General features: G+C 59.7%; 1 protein-coding gene across 1 annotated transcript in view; it reads left to right on the plus strand.

Moving 5' to 3' along the window:
* Window positions 1-11086, plus strand: part of EPPK1 (epiplakin 1) — a gene marked incomplete at its 5' end in the record, with an annotated part of 28926 nt that extends 17840 nt beyond the window's left edge. Inside the window, 2 exons of the mRNA XM_082015049.1 lie at window positions 158-9596; window positions 9639-11086. Coding sequence (XP_081871175.1) covers window positions 158-9596; window positions 9639-10599 — 10400 coding nt within the window. The 3' untranslated portion in view covers window positions 10600-11086. The remainder of the gene's footprint in view (window positions 1-157; window positions 9597-9638) is intronic.
* Window positions 11087-20073: the final 8987 nt, after the last annotated feature.

The following is a 20073-nucleotide window of genomic DNA, read 5'->3' on the forward strand; positions in this document are numbered from 1 at the left end:
GGCGGGGACAGTCACCATCTCGGAGATGATCACCCTCCTCACCGCCATCATCACCGGGGCTGAGGGCCGGGCCCACGGCGCTGCTCTGGCCCGCAAGCCGATGCAGCGGGAGGCCCCGCCGTCGGCCGAGAATGGCGAGGCCGCGGACTCCCGGCAGGAGCAGGAGCAGGAACGGGAGCACGAACGGGAGCGGGAGCGGAGCAGGAGCTGGAGCTGGAGCGGTCCCTGAAGTCCCACACCGCTGAGGTCTCGGCGGGCGGCTTCCACGGCAGGAAGGTCTCCCTGTGGGAGCTCCTCTTCTCCAAGTACGTCTCCGAGGCAAAGAGGCAGGAGCTGCTGGGGAAGGTCCGGGCCCGGAGCCTGGTGCTGGACGAGCTGGCAAGGCTCCTCACCGTCCTCATCGAGGAGGCGGCGGAGCGGAGCAGCAACGTGAAATTCACGGGCCTCAGGAGGCAGGTGACCGCCTCGGACCTGGCGGACTCGGGCATCATCGACAAGGACACGCTGGCCGACCTCGTCCAGGGCTCCAAGACCGTGGAGGAGGTGACGGAAATGGCCTCCGTCAAGCGCTACCTGGACGGCACGGGCTGCATCGCCGGCGTGCTGGTGCCCTCCAAGGCCGACCCCGCCAAGATGGAGAAGATGAGCATCTACCAGGCCATGTGGAAGGGCATCCTGAGGCAGGGCACGGCCCTGGTGCTGCTGGAGGCGCAGGCTGCCACCGGCTTCGTCGTTGACCCGCTCACCAACAAGAAGCTCTCCGTGGACGAGGCCGTCTCGTCCGGCCTGGTGGGCAGCGAGCTGCACGAGAAGCTCCTGTCGGCCGAGAGGGCCGTGACGGGCTACACCGACCCCTACACCGGCGACCAGATGTCCCTCTTCCAGGCCATGAAGAAGGAGCTCATCGTCAAGGAGCACGGCATCCGCCTGCTCGAGGCCCAGATCGCCACCGGCGGCATCATCGACCCCGTGCACAGCCACCGCCTCCCCGTGGAGGTGGCCTACCGGCGTGGCTACTTTGACCAGGAGATGAACCAGATCCTCTCCGACCCCACCGATGACACCAAGGGCTTCTTCGACCCCAACACCCACGAGAACCTCACCTACATGCAGCTCCTCCACCGCTGCGTGCCTGACCCGGACACGGGGCTGCTCATGCTCCAGCTGATGGACAAGGGCTCTGCGCTCTACCAGCTGACCGAGGACGCCCGGAAAGCCCTGCAGGCCGCCCGCACCACTGTCAGCGTGGGGCTCTTCCAGGGCCAGAGCGTCACCGTCTGGGAGCTCCTCTTCTCCCGCTACGTCCCCGACCACCGGCGCCAGGACCTCCTCCGGCAGTACAAGGCGGGGACAGTCACCATCTCGGAGATGATCACCCTCCTCACCGCCATCATCACCGGGGCTGAGGGCCGGGCCCACGGCGCTGCTCTGGCCCGCAAGCCGATGCAGCGGGAGGCCCCGCCGTCGGCCGAGAATGGCGAGGCCGCGGACTCCCGGCAGGAGCAGGAGCAGGAACGGGAGCACGAACGGGAGCGGGAGCGGGAGCAGGAGCTGGAGCTGGAGCGGTCCCTGAAGTCCCACACCGCTGAGGTCTCGGCGGGCGGCTTCCACGGCAGGAAGGTCTCCCTGTGGGAGCTCCTCTTCTCCAAGTACGTCTCCGAGGCAAAGAGGCAGGAGCTGCTGGGGAAGGTCCGGGCCCGGAGCCTGGCGCTGGACGAGCTGGCAAGGCTCCTCACCGTCCTCATCGAGGAGGCGGCGGAGCGGAGCAGCAACGTGAAATTCACGGGCCTCAGGAGGCAGGTGACCGCCTCGGACCTGGCGGACTCGGGCATCATCGACAAGGACACGCTGGCCGACCTCGTCCAGGGCTCCAAGACCGTGGAGGAGGTGACGGAAATGGCCTCCGTCAAGCGCTACCTGGACGGCACGGGCTGCATCGCCGGCGTGCTGGTGCCCTCCAAGGCCGACCCCGCCAAGATGGAGAAGATGAGCATCTACCAGGCCATGTGGAAGGGCATCCTGAGGCAGGGCACGGCCCTGGTGCTGCTGGAGGCGCAGGCTGCCACCGGCTTCGTCGTTGACCCGCTCACCAACAAGAAGCTCTCCGTGGACGAGGCCGTCTCGTCCGGCCTGGTGGGCAGCGAGCTGCACGAGAAGCTCCTGTCGGCCGAGAGGGCCGTGACGGGCTACACCGACCCCTACACCGGCGACCAGATGTCCCTCTTCCAGGCCATGAAGAAGGAGCTCATCGTCAAGGAGCACGGCATCCGCCTGCTCGAGGCCCAGATCGCCACCGGCGGCATCATCGACCCCGTGCACAGCCACCGCCTCCCCGTGGAGGTGGCCTACCGGCGTGGCTACTTTGACCAGGAGATGAACCAGATCCTCTCCGACCCCACCGATGACACCAAGGGCTTCTTCGACCCCAACACCCACGAGAACCTCACCTACATGCAGCTCCTCCACCGCTGCGTGCCTGACCCGGACACGGGGCTGCTCATGCTCCAGCTGATGGACAAGGGCTCTGCGCTCTACCAGCTGACCGAGGACGCCCGGAAAGCCCTGCAGGCCGCCCGCACCACTGTCAGCGTGGGGCTCTTCCAGGGCCAGAGCGTCACCGTCTGGGAGCTCCTCTTCTCCCGCTACGTCCCCGACCACCGGCGCCAGGACCTCCTCCGGCAGTACAAGGCGGGGACAGTCACCATCTCGGAGATGATCACCCTCCTCACCGCCATCATCACCGGGGCTGAGGGCCGGGCCCACGGCGCTGCTCTGGCCCGCAAGCCGATGCAGCGGGAGGCCCCGCCGTCGGCCGAGAATGGCGAGGCCGCGGACTCCCGGCAGGAGCAGGAGCAGGAACGGGAGCACGAACGGGAGCGGGAGCGGGAGCAGGAGCTGGAGCTGGAGCGGTCCCTGAAGTCCCACACCGCTGAGGTCTCGGCGGGCGGCTTCCACGGCAGGAAGGTCTCCCTGTGGGAGCTCCTCTTCTCCAAGTACGTCTCCGAGGCAAAGAGGCAGGAGCTGCTGGGGAAGGTCCGGGCCCGGAGCCTGGTGCTGGACGAGCTGGCAAGGCTCCTCACCGTCCTCATCGAGGAGGCGGCGGAGCGGAGCAGCAACGTGAAATTCACGGGCCTCAGGAGGCAGGTGACCGCCTCGGACCTGGCGGACTCGGGCATCATCGACAAGGACACGCTGGCCGACCTCGTCCAGGGCTCCAAGACCGTGGAGGAGGTGACGGAAATGGCCTCCGTCAAGCGCTACCTGGACGGCACGGGCTGCATCGCCGGCGTGCTGGTGCCCTCCAAGGCCGACCCCGCCAAGATGGAGAAGATGAGCATCTACCAGGCCATGTGGAAGGGCATCCTGAGGCAGGGCACGGCCCTGGTGCTGCTGGAGGCGCAGGCTGCCACCGGCTTCGTCGTTGACCCGCTCACCAACAAGAAGCTCTCCGTGGACGAGGCCGTCTCGTCCGGCCTGGTGGGCAGCGAGCTGCACGAGAAGCTCCTGTCGGCCGAGAGGGCCGTGACGGGCTACACCGACCCCTACACCGGCGACCAGATGTCCCTCTTCCAGGCCATGAAGAAGGAGCTCATCGTCAAGGAGCACGGCATCCGCCTGCTCGAGGCCCAGATCGCCACCGGCGGCATCATCGACCCCGTGCACAGCCACCGCCTCCCCGTGGAGGTGGCCTACCGGCGTGGCTACTTTGACCAGGAGATGAACCAGATCCTCTCCGACCCCACCGATGACACCAAGGGCTTCTTCGACCCCAACACCCACGAGAACCTCACCTACATGCAGCTCCTCCACCGCTGCGTGCCTGACCCGGACACGGGGCTGCTCATGCTCCAGCTGATGGACAAGGGCTCTGCGCTCTACCAGCTGACCGAGGACGCCCGGAAAGCCCTGCAGGCCGCCCGCACCACTGTCAGCGTGGGGCTCTTCCAGGGCCAGAGCGTCACCGTCTGGGAGCTCCTCTTCTCCCGCTACGTCCCCGACCACCGGCGCCAGGACCTCCTCCGGCAGTACAAGGCGGGGACAGTCACCATCTCGGAGATGATCACCCTCCTCACCGCCATCATCACCGGGGCTGAGGGCCGGGCCCACGGCGCTGCTCTGGCCCGCAAGCCGATGCAGCGGGAGGCCCCGCCGTCGGCCGAGAATGGCGAGGCCGCGGACTCCCGGCAGGAGCAGGAGCAGGAACGGGAGCACGAACGGGAGCGGGAGCGGGAGCAGGAGCTGGAGCTGGAGCGGTCCCTGAAGTCCCACACCGCTGAGGTCTCGGCGGGCGGCTTCCACGGCAGGAAGGTCTCCCTGTGGGAGCTCCTCTTCTCCAAGTACGTCTCCGAGGCAAAGAGGCAGGAGCTGCTGGGGAAGGTCCGGGCCCGGAGCCTGGTGCTGGACGAGCTGGCAAGGCTCCTCACCGTCCTCATCGAGGAGGCGGCGGAGCGGAGCAGCAACGTGAAATTCACGGGCCTCAGGAGGCAGGTGACCGCCTCGGACCTGGCGGACTCGGGCATCATCGACAAGGACACGCTGGCCGACCTCGTCCAGGGCTCCAAGACCGTGGAGGAGGTGACGGAAATGGCCTCCGTCAAGCGCTACCTGGACGGCACGGGCTGCATCGCCGGCGTGCTGGTGCCCTCCAAGGCCGACCCCGCCAAGATGGAGAAGATGAGCATCTACCAGGCCATGTGGAAGGGCATCCTGAGGCAGGGCACGGCCCTGGTGCTGCTGGAGGCGCAGGCTGCCACCGGCTTCGTCGTTGACCCGCTCACCAACAAGAAGCTCTCCGTGGACGAGGCCGTCTCGTCCGGCCTGGTGGGCAGCGAGCTGCACGAGAAGCTCCTGTCGGCCGAGAGGGCCGTGACGGGCTACACCGACCCCTACACCGGCGACCAGATGTCCCTCTTCCAGGCCATGAAGAAGGAGCTCATCGTCAAGGAGCACGGCATCCGCCTGCTCGAGGCCCAGATCGCCACCGGCGGCATCATCGACCCCGTGCACAGCCACCGCCTCCCCGTGGAGGTGGCCTACCGGCGTGGCTACTTTGACCAGGAGATGAACCAGATCCTCTCCGACCCCACCGATGACACCAAGGGCTTCTTCGACCCCAACACCCACGAGAACCTCACCTACATGCAGCTCCTCCACCGCTGCGTGCCTGACCCGGACACGGGGCTGCTCATGCTCCAGCTGATGGACAAGGGCTCTGCGCTCTACCAGCTGACCGAGGACGCCCGGAAAGCCCTGCAGGCCGCCCGCACCACTGTCAGCGTGGGGCTCTTCCAGGGCCAGAGCGTCACCGTCTGGGAGCTCCTCTTCTCCCGCTACGTCCCCGACCACCGGCGCCAGGACCTCCTCCGGCAGTACAAGGCGGGGACAGTCACCATCTCGGAGATGATCACCCTCCTCACCGCCATCATCACCGGGGCTGAGGGCCGGGCCCACGGCGCTGCTCTGGCCCGCAAGCCGATGCAGCGGGAGGCCCCGCCGTCGGCCGAGAATGGCGAGGCCGCGGACTCCCGGCAGGAGCAGGAGCAGGAACGGGAGCACGAACGGGAGCGGGAGCGGGAGCAGGAGCTGGAGCTGGAGCGGTCCCTGAAGTCCCACACCGCTGAGGTCTCGGCGGGCGGCTTCCACGGCAGGAAGGTCTCCCTGTGGGAGCTCCTCTTCTCCAAGTACGTCTCCGAGGCAAAGAGGCAGGAGCTGCTGGGGAAGGTCCGGGCCCGGAGCCTGGTGCTGGACGAGCTGGCAAGGCTCCTCACCATCCTCATCGAGGAGGCGGCGGAGCGGAGCAGCAACGTGAAATTCACGGGCCTCAGGAGGCAGGTGACCGCCTCGGACCTGGCGGACTCGGGCATCATCGACAAGGACACGCTGGCCGACCTCGTCCAGGGCTCCAAGACCGTGGAGGAGGTGACGGAAATGGCCTCCGTCAAGCGCTACCTGGACGGCACGGGCTGCATCGCCGGCGTGCTGGTGCCCTCCAAGGCCGACCCCGCCAAGATGGAGAAGATGAGCATCTACCAGGCCATGTGGAAGGGCATCCTGAGGCAGGGCACGGCCCTGGTGCTGCTGGAGGCGCAGGCTGCCACCGGCTTCGTCGTTGACCCGCTCACCAACAAGAAGCTCTCCGTGGACGAGGCCGTCTCGTCCGGCCTGGTGGGCAGCGAGCTGCACGAGAAGCTCCTGTCGGCCGAGAGGGCCGTGACGGGCTACACCGACCCCTACACCGGCGACCAGATGTCCCTCTTCCAGGCCATGAAGAAGGAGCTCATCGTCAAGGAGCACGGCATCCGCCTGCTCGAGGCCCAGATCGCCACCGGCGGCATCATCGACCCCGTGCACAGCCACCGCCTCCCCGTGGAGGTGGCCTACCGGCGTGGCTACTTTGACCAGGAGATGAACCAGATCCTCTCCGACCCCACCGATGACACCAAGGGCTTCTTCGACCCCAACACCCACGAGAACCTCACCTACATGCAGCTCCTCCACCGCTGCGTGCCTGACCCGGACACGGGGCTGCTCATGCTCCAGCTGATGGACAAGGGCTCTGCGCTCTACCAGCTGACCGAGGACGCCCGGAAAGCCCTGCAGGCCGCCCGCACCACTGTCAGCGTGGGGCTCTTCCAGGGCCAGAGCGTCACCGTCTGGGAGCTCCTCTTCTCCCGCTACGTCCCCGACCACCGGCGCCAGGACCTCCTCCGGCAGTACAAGGCGGGGACAGTCACCATCTCGGAGATGATCACCCTCCTCACCGCCATCATCACCGGGGCTGAGGGCCGGGCCCACGGCGCTGCTCTGGCCCGCAAGCCGATGCAGCGGGAGGCCCCGCCGTCGGCCGAGAATGGCGAGGCCGCGGACTCCCGGCAGGAGCAGGAGCAGGAACGGGAGCACGAACGGGAGCGGGAGCGGGAGCAGGAGCTGGAGCTGGAGCGGTCCCTGAAGTCCCACACCGCTGAGGTCTCGGCGGGCGGCTTCCACGGCAGGAAGGTCTCCCTGTGGGAGCTCCTCTTCTCCAAGTACGTCTCCGAGGCAAAGAGGCAGGAGCTGCTGGGGAAGGTCCGGGCCCGGAGCCTGGTGCTGGACGAGCTGGCAAGGCTCCTCACCGTCCTCATCGAGGAGGCGGCGGAGCGGAGCAGCAACGTGAAATTCACGGGCCTCAGGAGGCAGGTGACCGCCTCGGACCTGGCGGACTCGGGCATCATCGACAAGGACACGCTGGCCGACCTCGTCCAGGGCTCCAAGACCGTGGAGGAGGTGACGGAAATGGCCTCCGTCAAGCGCTACCTGGACGGCACGGGCTGCATCGCCGGCGTGCTGGTGCCCTCCAAGGCCGACCCCGCCAAGATGGAGAAGATGAGCATCTACCAGGCCATGTGGAAGGGCATCCTGAGGCAGGGCACGGCCCTGGTGCTGCTGGAGGCGCAGGCTGCCACCGGCTTCGTCGTTGACCCGCTCACCAACAAGAAGCTCTCCGTGGACGAGGCCGTCTCGTCCGGCCTGGTGGGCAGCGAGCTGCACGAGAAGCTCCTGTCGGCCGAGAGGGCCGTGACGGGCTACACCGACCCCTACACCGGCGACCAGATGTCCCTCTTCCAGGCCATGAAGAAGGAGCTCATCGTCAAGGAGCACGGCATCCGCCTGCTCGAGGCCCAGATCGCCACCGGCGGCATCATCGACCCCGTGCACAGCCACCGCCTCCCCGTGGAGGTGGCCTACCGGCGTGGCTACTTTGACCAGGAGATGAACCAGATCCTCTCCGACCCCACCGATGACACCAAGGGCTTCTTCGACCCCAACACCCACGAGAACCTCACCTACATGCAGCTCCTCCACCGCTGCGTGCCTGACCCGGACACGGGGCTGCTCATGCTCCAGCTGATGGACAAGGGCTCTGCGCTCTACCAGCTGACCGAGGACGCCCGGAAAGCCCTGCAGGCCGCCCGCACCACTGTCAGCGTGGGGCTCTTCCAGGGCCAGAGCGTCACCGTCTGGGAGCTCCTCTTCTCCCGCTACGTCCCCGACCACCGGCGCCAGGACCTCCTCCGGCAGTACAAGGCGGGGACAGTCACCATCTCGGAGATGATCACCCTCCTCACCGCCATCATCACCGGGGCTGAGGGCCGGGCCCACGGCGCTGCTCTGGCCCGCAAGCCGATGCAGCGGGAGGCCCCGCCGTCGGCCGAGAATGGCGAGGCCGCGGACTCCCGGCAGGAGCAGGAGCAGGAACGGGAGCACGAACGGGAGCGGGAGCGGGAGCAGGAGCTGGAGCTGGAGCGGTCCCTGAAGTCCCACACCGCTGAGGTCTCGGCGGGCGGCTTCCACGGCAGGAAGGTCTCCCTGTGGGAGCTCCTCTTCTCCAAGTACGTCTCCGAGGCAAAGAGGCAGGAGCTGCTGGGGAAGGTCCGGGCCCGGAGCCTGGTGCTGGACGAGCTGGCAAGGCTCCTCACCGTCCTCATCGAGGAGGCGGCGGAGCGGAGCAGCAACGTGAAATTCACGGGCCTCAGGAGGCAGGTGACCGCCTCGGACCTGGCGGACTCGGGCATCATCGACAAGGACACGCTGGCCGACCTCGTCCAGGGCTCCAAGACCGTGGAGGAGGTGACGGAAATGGCCTCCGTCAAGCGCTACCTGGACGGCACGGGCTGCATCGCCGGCGTGCTGGTGCCCTCCAAGGCCGACCCCGCCAAGATGGAGAAGATGAGCATCTACCAGGCCATGTGGAAGGGCATCCTGAGGCAGGGCACGGCCCTGGTGCTGCTGGAGGCGCAGGCTGCCACCGGCTTCGTCGTTGACCCGCTCACCAACAAGAAGCTCTCCGTGGACGAGGCCGTCTCGTCCGGCCTGGTGGGCAGCGAGCTGCACGAGAAGCTCCTGTCGGCCGAGAGGGCCGTGACGGGCTACACCGACCCCTACACCGGCGACCAGATGTCCCTCTTCCAGGCCATGAAGAAGGAGCTCATCGTCAAGGAGCACGGCATCCGCCTGCTCGAGGCCCAGATCGCCACCGGCGGCATCATCGACCCCGTGCACAGCCACCGCCTCCCCGTGGAGGTGGCCTACCGGCGTGGCTACTTTGACCAGGAGATGAACCAGATCCTCTCCGACCCCACCGATGACACCAAGGGCTTCTTCGACCCCAACACCCACGAGAACCTCACCTACATGCAGCTCCTCCACCGCTGCGTGCCTGACCCGGACACGGGGCTGCTCATGCTCCAGCTGATGGACAAGGGCTCTGCGCTCTACCAGCTGACCGAGGACGCCCGGAAAGCCCTGCAGGCCGCCCGCACCACTGTCAGCGTGGGGCTCTTCCAGGGCCAGAGCGTCACCGTCTGGGAGCTCCTCTTCTCCCGCTACGTCCCCGACCACCGGCGCCAGGACCTCCTCCGGCAGTACAAGGCGGGGACAGTCACCATCTCGGAGATGATCACCCTCCTCACCGCCATCATCACCGGGGCTGAGGGCCGGGCCCACGGCGCTGCTCTGGCCCGCAAGCCGATGCAGCGGGAGGCCCCGCCGTCGGCCGAGAATGGCGAGGCCGCGGACTCCCGGCAGGAGCAGGAGCAGGAACGGGAGCACGAACGGGAGCGGGAGCGGGAGCGGGAGCAGGAGCTGGAGCTGGAGCTGGAGCGGTCCCTGAAGTCCCACACCGCTGAGGTCTCGGCGGGCGGCTTCCACGGCAGGAAGGTCTCCCTGTGGGAGCTCCTCTTCTCCAAGTACGTCTCCGAGGCAAAGAGGCAGGAGCTGCTGGGGAAGGTCCGGGCCCGGAGCCTGGCGCTGGACGAGCTGGCAAGGCTCCTCACCGTCCTCATCGAGGAGGCGGCGGAGCGGAGCAGCAACGTGAAATTCACGGGCCTCAGGAGGCAGGTGACCGCCTCGGACCTGGCGGACTCGGGCATCATCGACAAGGACACGCTGGCCGACCTCGTCCAGGGCTCCAAGACCGTGGAGGAGGTGACGGAAATGGCCTCCGTCAAGCGCTACCTGGACGGCACGGGCTGCATCGCCGGCGTGCTGGTGCCCTCCAAGGCCGACCCCGCCAAGATGGAGAAGATGAGCATCTACCAGGCCATGTGGAAGGGCATCCTGAGGCAGGGCACGGCCCTGGTGCTGCTGGAGGCGCAGGCTGCCACCGGCTTCGTCGTTGACCCGCTCACCAACAAGAAGCTCTCCGTGGACGAGGCCGTCTCGTCCGGCCTGGTGGGCAGCGAGCTGCACGAGAAGCTCCTGTCGGCCGAGAGGGCCGTGACGGGCTACACCGACCCCTACACCGGCGACCAGATGTCCCTCTTCCAGGCCATGAAGAAGGAGCTCATCGTCAAGGAGCACGGCATCCGCCTGCTCGAGGCCCAGATCGCCACCGGCGGCATCATCGACCCCGTGCACAGCCACCGCCTCCCCGTGGAGGTGGCCTACCGGCGTGGCTACTTTGACCAGGAGATGAACCAGATCCTCTCCGACCCCACCGACGACACCAAGGGCTTCTTCGACCCCAACACCCACGAGAACCTCACCTACATGCAGCTCCTCCACCGCTGCGTGCCTGACCCGGACACTGGTCTTTATTTCCTCAATGTTTATCAAAAATAATTTTGAATTCTCTCACTTTTTTTTTTGTTATTGTATTAGTTCAGAATTTAGCTATTACAAATATTTCTTTTGCTGCTGGTATTTTTGGTTCTTTTAATCCTTTTTTTAAACATGCTAATTCTGTTGAAATATTTTGGTTTTAGTTTCTTTTTTTCAATAACCCATTATAGCTTTTAAGTGGCTCCCTTGAATTGGGTGAGTGGGGTATCACATATTAAGGCTTTGTCTTCCTTAGTCCTTCAGGAGCACAGTAATCAGCCTGGGCTATCTGAGAGAATCATAGAATCATAGAATGGTTTTGGTTGCAAGGTACCTTAAAGATCATCTAGTTTCATCCCCCTGCCATGGGCAGGTATATCGTCCACTTGTCCAGGTTGCTCAAAGCCCCATCCAACCTGACCTTGAACACTTCCAGGGATGGGGCATCTACAGCTTCTCTTGGCAACTTGTTCCACTGTCTCACCACCTTCATAGAGAAGAATTTCTTCCTTATATCTGATCTAAATTCCCCCTCTTTCAGTTTAAAGTGATTACCCCTTGTCCTGCCACTGCATGCCCTTGTAAAAAGTCCCTCTCCAGCTTTCTTGTAGGCTCCTTTCAGGTACTGGAAGGCTGTTATAATGTCTCCCTGGAGCCTTCTCTTCTCCAGGCTGAACAAGCCCAACTCTCTCAGCCTGTATTCATAGGAGAGGTGCTCCAACCCTTTGATCATCTTTGTGGCCCTCATCTGGACTTGCTCCAAAATGTCCATGCCCTTCTTATGTTGGGGCCCCAGAGCTGGATGCAGCACTGCAGGTGAGGTCTCACCAGAGCGGAGCAGAGGGGCAGAATCCCCTCCTTTGCCCTGCTGGACACACTGCTTTGGGTGCAGCCCAGGATACGGTTGGCCTTTGGGCTACGAGCGCACTTTGCAGCTCGTGTCCAGCTTTTCATCCCCCAGTACCCCCACATCCTTCTCAGCAGGGCTGCTCTGCATCACTTCATCCCCCCAGCCTGTATTGATACCAGGCATTGCCCCAATCCAGGTGCAGGACATTGCACTTGGCATTGTTGAACTTCATGAGGTTTGCACGGGCCCATTCCTTGAGCTTGTTCAGGTCCCTCTGACTGCATCCCTTCCCTCCAGAATGTTGACTGCACCGCACAGTTTTGACACTTATGACACAGTTATGACATTTCCAGGTCATATTGAGCTTCCCATCCACCAGTACATCCAGGTCCTTCTCCTCAGGGCTGCTCTCAATCCATTCTCTGCCCAGCCTGTATTTGTTCGTGGGATTGCCCTGACCCACATGCAGGATGTTGCACTTGGCCTTTTTGAGCTTCATAAGGTTCACACAGGCCCACCTCTCAAGCCTGTCAAGGTCCATTTGGATGGCATCCCTTCCCCACAGTGTGTTGACCACACCACACAGCTTGGTGTTGTCAGCAAACTTGCTGAGGGTGCACTCAATTCCACTGTTCATGTCGCCAACAAAGATGTTAAACAGTGCCGGTCCCAATACCGACCCCTGAGGAATGCCACTCATTACTGGTCTCCACTTGGACGTCAAGCCATTGACCACAACTCTTTGAGTGCAAATATCCAGCCAATTCCTTATCCACAGAGTGGTCCATCTGTCAAATCCATGTCTCTCCATTTTAGAGTCAAGGATGTCACGTGGGACAGTGTCAGATGCTTTGCACAATTCCAGGTAGGTGACGTCAGTTGCTCTTCCCTTATCCACCAACGCTGTAACCCTGTCATAGAAGGCCACCAAATTTTTCAGGCATGATTTGCCCTTAGTGAAGTGATGTTGGCTGTCACCAATCACCTCCTTATTTTCCATGTGCTTTAGCATAGTTTCCAGGAGGATCTGCTCCATGATCTTGCCGGGCACAGAGGTGAGAGTGTCTGGCCTATAGTTCTCTGGGTCTTCCTTTTTTCCCTTATTAAAAATGGGGGCTATGTTTCCCCTTTTCCAGTCGGTGGATACTTCACTGGACTGCCACGACTTCTCAAACGTGATGGATAGCAGCTTAGCAACTTCATCCACCAGTTTCCTCAGGACCCATGGATGCATCTCATCAGGTCCCAGGGACCTGTGCGCCTTCAGGTTCCTTAGACGGTCTTGAACCTGATCTCCTACAGTGGGTGGTTCTTCATTCTCCCAGTCCCTGCCTTTGCCTTCTGCGGCTTGGGCAGTGTGGCTTGAGCACTTGCCAATAAAGACTGAGGCAAAAAAGCCATTGAGTACCTCAGCCTTCTCCATATCCCATGTAAGCAGGTCTGCCATTTCCTTCCAGAGAGGGCCCGCATTTTCCCTCATCTTCCTTCTATCACTGATGTACCTATAGAAGCTTTTCCTGTTGCCCTTGACGTCCCTGGCCAGCTTTAATTCTATGAGGGCTTAGCTTTCCTAACCTGATCCCTGGCTGCTCGGACAATTTCTCTGTATTCCTCCCAGGCTACCCGTCCTTGCTTCCACCCTCTGTAGGCTTCCTTTTTGTGTTTGAGTTTGTGCAGGAGCTCCTTGTTCATCCATGCAGGCCTCCTGGCATTTTTGCCTGACTTCTCTTTGTGCGATGCATTGCTCCTGAGCTTGGAAGAGGTGATCCTTGCATATCAAGCAGCTTTCTTGGGCCCCACTTACCTCCAAGGGTTTTATTGCATGGTACTCTACCAAACATATCCCTGAAGAGGCCAAAGTCTGCTCTGCTGAAGTGCGGGGTAGTGAGCTTGCTGAGCTCCCTCCTTGCTCTCCTAAGGATCTTGAACTCCATCATTTCATGGCTGACCTTGAGCTTCCCCACCAGCCCCTCCTTGTTGATGAGAACCAGGTCCAGCATAGCATCTCTCATCATTGGCTCCTCTATCACTTGGAGAAGGAAGTTATCATCAAGACATTCCAGGAACCTCCTGGACTGCTTATGCCCTGCTGTGTTGTCCCTCCAACAGATATCAGGGTGGTTGAAGGCCCCCATGGGGACCAGGGCTTGTGAATGTGAGGCTGTTTCTATCTGTCTGTAGACGGCCTCACCTGCTCAGTTTTCCTGTTCGGGTGGCCTGTCGTAGACTCCCACTATAATGTCACTTGTCCCTGCCATACCTTTAATCTTGACCCATAAGATCATGGTTGGGTCCTCATCCATCCCAAGGCAGAGCTCCAGGCGCTCCAGCTGGGCATTGACATAGAGGGCGACTCCCCTCCTCATCTCTCTTGCCTGTCCTTCCTAAAGAGCCTGTATCCTTCCATTCCAATGCTCCAGTCATAGCAGCCATTCCACCACATCTTCATGATGCCATGGTGATCTCAGGTCATTTTGGTGAAATATGTTGTCCTCGTTTTCCTCATCCAGGTTTAAATGTAATATGTCTTCTGTGGTGTGTGAGGTGTAGTGAGAAGGGTATTTTTCTTTTCCTCCTAGTCTGTTTCCTTATGCATGAAGAACATTTTTTTCTTAGCAGATTTGCAGGGCATTATTAGAGTTGCAGGTTTTCAAACCTGAATTTTGCAAGGAGAGCATATTTCCATGTAGGCCCTATGTCAGGGTCATGTTAGATGTTACTGGAGTGGAATACATTAGTTGTGTTTGCTTTTAATGCCTCAGTATGTCTAGTTTTTCTGGGGGTGTTTGGACTACATACACCCTCAGCTTAGAGTGGTTTGGCCTCTCACTGATGTGTACACTCAATTCACTCAGATGCTGTGCTTTCCATCCCTCCAATTCTCCAGCTCTCCATGGAACCTCTATAGAGAGCTGTGCTGTGGGATCCACCCAAGAGCTGAGAGCCCGTAGTGTATGTTGTTGTGCCGTATTTCTAGTCTCTCCATCCATGGTCAGGGGAGCCAGCAGCGGAGCATCTGTTTCCTCTAGCTGGGGCCTCTGCGTATTTCTCAGCTCCTTTTGCCGTCCTGAAATGACTCAGCCCACGTGCCATGCTCCTGGAGAGGAGGCAGCCCCAGAACCACTCTGCTGTAGACTTCAGGGATGAATAGTTCTACTACTGTTTAATAGAAAGAAACTTACTCTCCTTAAATGCATTACCTTAGGTTATTTGCCTTAATTAACCTGGTAATGTCCTGGAAAATGGATTTTTTGCCACAGCTTTATAGCTGATAGCTGGAAACAAGTGTAGATTAGAACTCCTTACCATAACCTGCTGTGTAGCCTGGAGATTTGCATGGGCTTAAAAAGTGATAGGACAAATTAAAGGCAGAGAAGTGCACTGAGAGTTGTTAAATGCAAAGACACACCTCCATCTCAGGAGGTCCCTCAGCCACAGGTTACTAGGAGGTGGAAGATAGATAGGATCAGGGACGTGTCCGTACAAGCTTGCACTGCTATTACATATTTAGTGTAGACTCTGATACTGGACAGAGCTGGCTGCAGCATAGTGGAGACATGGACCTTTGCTCTGGGCTGATGTAACTGCAACTGTCCTACCACCATCTGCATTACATACATGGGGAAGCACCTGAAATGCCACAATTTACCCAAAGTGCCAGAGTGTAACAGGGACATTTTACAGCTCTCAGGCCTCACCACACTCTGTACTGGGGTTAGTTCAGCTTCTTCCCACACCAACCTGCAGACACCATAATGCCATCTCCAGAGGACCTCCATGATTTGGGCTCCCATGTCAACCAAGAGGCTTCATTAGACTTCTGCCCTTTCTTGGAAATTAATTAGAAAATGCTTTAGCCAAATCCAGGGTGAATGGCCAACCTGTGTCTTTCACACAGTCTAGACTTGTGCCATCTCCAGATCTCAGAGTCCTGCATGCTGCTACAGCATAAGGATGGGCTCTTGTCCTGGCCCATCTCAGCCATTCCTGTATTCCTACCAACACCCCTTGCCCTCAGACTGTCTTCTCTTGGTCTCCAGTTCCACGTCTTTCAATTTCCACCACACTTTTCACCTGATCTCCAAGTGTCCCATTTCCCAGCCTTCTTGTTCATTAGCTTGTGCCTTGCTAGCAAAGTCATGGATGCCCAGCAATCCCTGTGGAGCAGGATGGTCGCTTGCAACCCTCCAGCTGCGGTTTAGCCCTTCTGCTTTCTAGGGTCTCTTTTCTGGTGATAAGCTCTTCCTGTTAGCTGTTCCATGTTTGTACTAAACCTAACCACTATAAGGCCATTTCTTGATACGATCTTTTCTTATACACCTAGCCAGAAGTCATTTAACTAGACCTAACTGAAAGCCAGTGGCTTATTTTTTATATATCCACTAGGATATACAAAAGAAACCAGGAGGAAACCTCATAGCATTCTGAAGTTACCAGTCTCCTAGCCCCGGGCCAGAGCATCATCTGCCAATGACCACCTCCTCAAGGCTTGGCTGTTACCACCTTGTGGTACTGGGGACATAGACAAAAGCCGGTCTCGCACGCAGGAATGGGAGGAGGACTGCACAGGATGAAGAGCACGCACTGAGGAAGGCAGGGCAGGGTCTTGCAGCATGGACCCAGCATGGAAGCTTGGCTGCCTCCCGCACTGCGCGGCTCCGGAGCTCCCGGGCCTGAGCAGGGAGCAGCTCACGGCTCCGCGGGGCGGGTTACTGGCTGATGGCACTGAAGAGTCACCCTGCGGCCCTCCCGGGTGGCACGCGAGCCTGGCTCTGGGGTGGAGGCTACAGGGCAGGCGCAGAAGCAGCCCGGTTAAAGACAGTCATTTCCTCCTCAGGCAGGGGAACAGGGGCCTCCGTGGCCATATGGGCCACCATGGCTCACTTCAGGAGCTGTGTGGCAGCCACACACTTGAGCAGCCGGGAGCTAGCAGTACCTCTGAAAGAAATTCCTGTCCCAGGTCAGGCAGCGAAGCCTAACGGGGATGTGGTGCTGGTGACGGTCCTCCCTGATGAGGGACCCAGCGAACGCGTCGGGGCTTGTGATCCAGAGTCACATCGTGACTCACCTGCAGGGCATGCGGTGGCCAGATCCCTGGAGGTTTCTGGCAAGGCTTGCAGTAAGTGCTGGGGAGGAGACACTGACTGTCTGCCCCACACAGAGGAAAATGGAGGAAAGAGGTTTTGGCATGAAAATGAAGGCTTCGGGCAGGAAGGTGAAAGCCAGGCCCTCTGCGACATTCCCTGAAATGGTCCAGGTACCACGTGGAGGTCAGATAGTAAAAGCAGGGACATGAGCTCATAAAATGAGGCTGAGAAGGTGAAAAGATGTTGTCATAAAAGTTTTGCATCTCCAAGCAAAGGAGAGGCCAAATTTACACCATTGGTGAAAATCAGTATGGAGAAAAGGAAAAGCAAAGAGCAGTTTAAAGAAGAAGAATCCTGTTTAAAAACAATACAGAAAAAAGTAGAGAACCAAAATAAATATAATATATAGGGCTGAGGAACTGGAACACTTCATCTTCAACGGAACAGTGGCACGCCACGGGAGGAGGCTCACCGGGAAGGCACCGGGACGGCACCGAAGTATGAAACGCACAGGCGCATAGAGCAGGGTGTGCTGGCGGCAGCGGGGAGCTGTTATCGGAGAGCTTGGAGTCGGGTCAGAGTCACGAATACACCAACAGAGAGCCCTGGACCGAAACCGCCGCGCCAGGGAGCAGGGGAAGGCGAGCCGGCCGGCGTGAGGGGCGGTGGCTGTCTGTGCAGACTCGGGGCTAGGTAGATCGTGTCCTCTGCGGTCAGGAGGAAGGGTGCATCCTGAGCAGGGACGTAGAAAGGGCGTAAAACCATAAATGACAGGGGCGAGGCAAGCAGGGGGTGAATATTTGCTATTTTCCATACGAACTAGGTTGCGGGGAAACAGCAGGAAAAATTTCTGCACATAGTTCAGCTGTGGTGGTTGCTGCTGGAATGTCATGGAGGCAAAAGCTGCAAATCCTCAAAGGAAAGAAAAGACAAGAAAAAATGAGCCCTCTTCTCAGTGAGGGAGTCACCAGTGGGACCTAGAGCGACCCACGCTGAAAGCTGGGCTGTTTAACACGTGCAGACATGGTCTGGGAATTGCTGTGAACTGCAAAGGAGCAGATGGTATTAAATTACTCAGCTTTGCAAAGAAAAGTGCCAGCTGCAAAAACTGCAGGAAAACCAAGCAACCTGCAGTGACTGCGGTAAAAATGGCAGATGATGTTCAAGGTGGGTAAAAAGGCATGCACAGGGAGGAACAGTCCTAGTGTCCCCATACCCAGCTCTGAGCTGTTACTGTGCAGCAGCAAGAACCGTAACAGATTATTTGGTGTGTGCTCAGTAGCAGGTGGAGTAAATCAAATGTTAAGATTTGATTAAGAGAGAGGGAACACGTCCATGCCAGGATAACAGAACCAGGCTGCGTCCATCCAAAGGCACTGCGTAGTACCCCGGGAGGAGACCACGCTCCTTGGTGGGGCTACGGCCAGGATCTCAGCAGCGGCCCCGGCCTTGGTGGCCGGTGGGGCTTCGGTGGTGTAAGGCAGTGCGGATGGCGAGGACCGGCTCCTTTGAGGTCAAACGAGCCATCTAGTCAAAGGAGACACCAAGAAGAACATACCGGGACAAACCTGATCAACAAATGATACGGGAGGCGGCGATAGGAACAAACCTGGCCAGTTGCACAAATTGGTCATGATGTGTGGTGTAAGAGGGTCTTTATTTTTTCTGTTGAGATGATAAGGAAATGGAGGGAGGCAAGCACAGAGACATAAAACCCGACCAATTAGTGTTAACGAAGACAATAACCAGAAACATACCTGATCTGCGTCACTAATTGATGAGCTATCAAGAAACTGCAGGCACAGCAGGACTTTACAGGTGGTACAGATGTAACCCCGAGGGTCTCAGCATCAGCAGCTGGAGGGGCCTCGGCTCGCTGGATCTGGGGATGGTCCCACAGACTGCGTCCCAAACACCAGCTATTGAGGGGGACTGGTGTGAGCGAGGGGCTCCACGCCAGCAGCTGGAGCAGGACTGTGGGTCACAGCCCCTGTGCCTGGTGGTGGCTTGTGGTGGCGGAGGGTTCTTCCCCAGTCCTGGGGTGTGTGTGTTCACCAGCAAACTTCAGGCTGCAGTAGGGGATCCACAGAGGGGGGTCAGAAGGTGGGAATCTGGGCAGGGGTGCCAGGCAGACAGAGGGGCTGTGCTGGTGCTTGGGGGATCTGTGCGTGCACTTGTGACACTAGAGAGTGTCGTGTGTGTGTGCCTGCACTGGTGACCTCCTGCCTCTGCCAGCCCCAGAGGAGAAGGGGATGTGGCCGCCTGTGCTCCTGTGTGATGCAGGTCCTGTCTGTGGGGGCTGGTGGTGGCAGTGCCTTGTCTGTGGGGGCTAGTGGTGGCAGTGGTCTGTGGTAGTCTGTCTGACCAGCCGTGTCAGTGTCCTCTGTGTGTGCCTCCAGGATACACGTGCAGCTTTGCTACTGGTTGAACTTGCAAATGAGAAGGCAGCACACGTGTCCCTCAGCCTATGCAGAGAGCCTAGGTGGGCTCCGGCAGCTGGGCAGGGTACTGGGTGCTGCTGGTCTGTACTGGGCGCTACTGGGCTCCAGAGGCCAGGCTGGAGGTAGTGGCTGCAGGTTACTCTGCAAACAGGGGTTGCAAGCAGATGGTCAGTGGCTGATGGGGCAGTTGGCAGGACAGTGCGGGGACACTGCCAGGGCTGGTGCTGGTGGCGGTGCTGTCTGTTTGCACAGCAGTTCTGGCTCTGTTCCCACTTGTGCTGGGAGCTGCTCCTGGTGCATTTGGTCCACTGGAGAGTGCAGCTGGCAAGGACGTAGCAGGAATCATAGCTGTTGTCATGAGAATGCCCAGTGTCTCTGCTGAGGGTTTCTTGAAGACCCAGCAGCAATGTTCTCAACGCATTGCAGGACACGTGCTCTTGCATGGACTGGTGCTAATCCCCTTGGCACAATGGAGGCCTCAGCCTCTAGAGCTGAGCTCCAGAGGGTGGATGCTGCCATCGAGGTCTGGGACTGCTGAGAGTACCTGGTGCATCTGAGCAGGCTGTGCACCATCAGAAAAAATGAGGAGGAGATTTACAGGGGCTTCACAGAGACCTGGGGCCAGGATCTGGGATGCTGCAGAGAGACTGACAAGATTTGTCCAGCCCTCAGACTATTAAGTCTTGGTTCCCATTCATGTGGGCAGCAGTGATACTGCCAGGAGTGACCTGGAGGGTATCAACAGTGGCTACAGAGCTCTGGGAGCAAGCACTTTGAAGTTCAGCAAAGGGAAATGCAAACAGTAACCTCATGCAGTTGAACAAAGGGAAATCCCAAGTCCTCCCCCTGGCACCAGTGCAGGGGAGGGTGGCCTGCTGGAAGGCAGTTTTGCAGAAGAATTCTTGGCCATCCTGGTGGATGAGAAGCTAAACATGAGCTAGCAATGTGTTCCTGCAGCACCTGGGCTGCCTTAGGCAAAGTATCACCAGCAGGTCAAGGGAGGTGATCTTTGCCCTCTGCTCAGCACTGGTGAGACCACAGTTCTGGGCTCCCCAGTACAACAGCCATGGATATACTGGAGACAGTCCAGCAAACGGTCACAAAGATGATGACAGGA

The sequence above is a fragment of the Phaethon aethereus genome (assembly GCF_964289735.1).
Source record: "Phaethon aethereus genome assembly, chromosome: 2".
Taxonomy (NCBI): Eukaryota; Metazoa; Chordata; class Aves; order Phaethontiformes; family Phaethontidae; genus Phaethon; species Phaethon aethereus.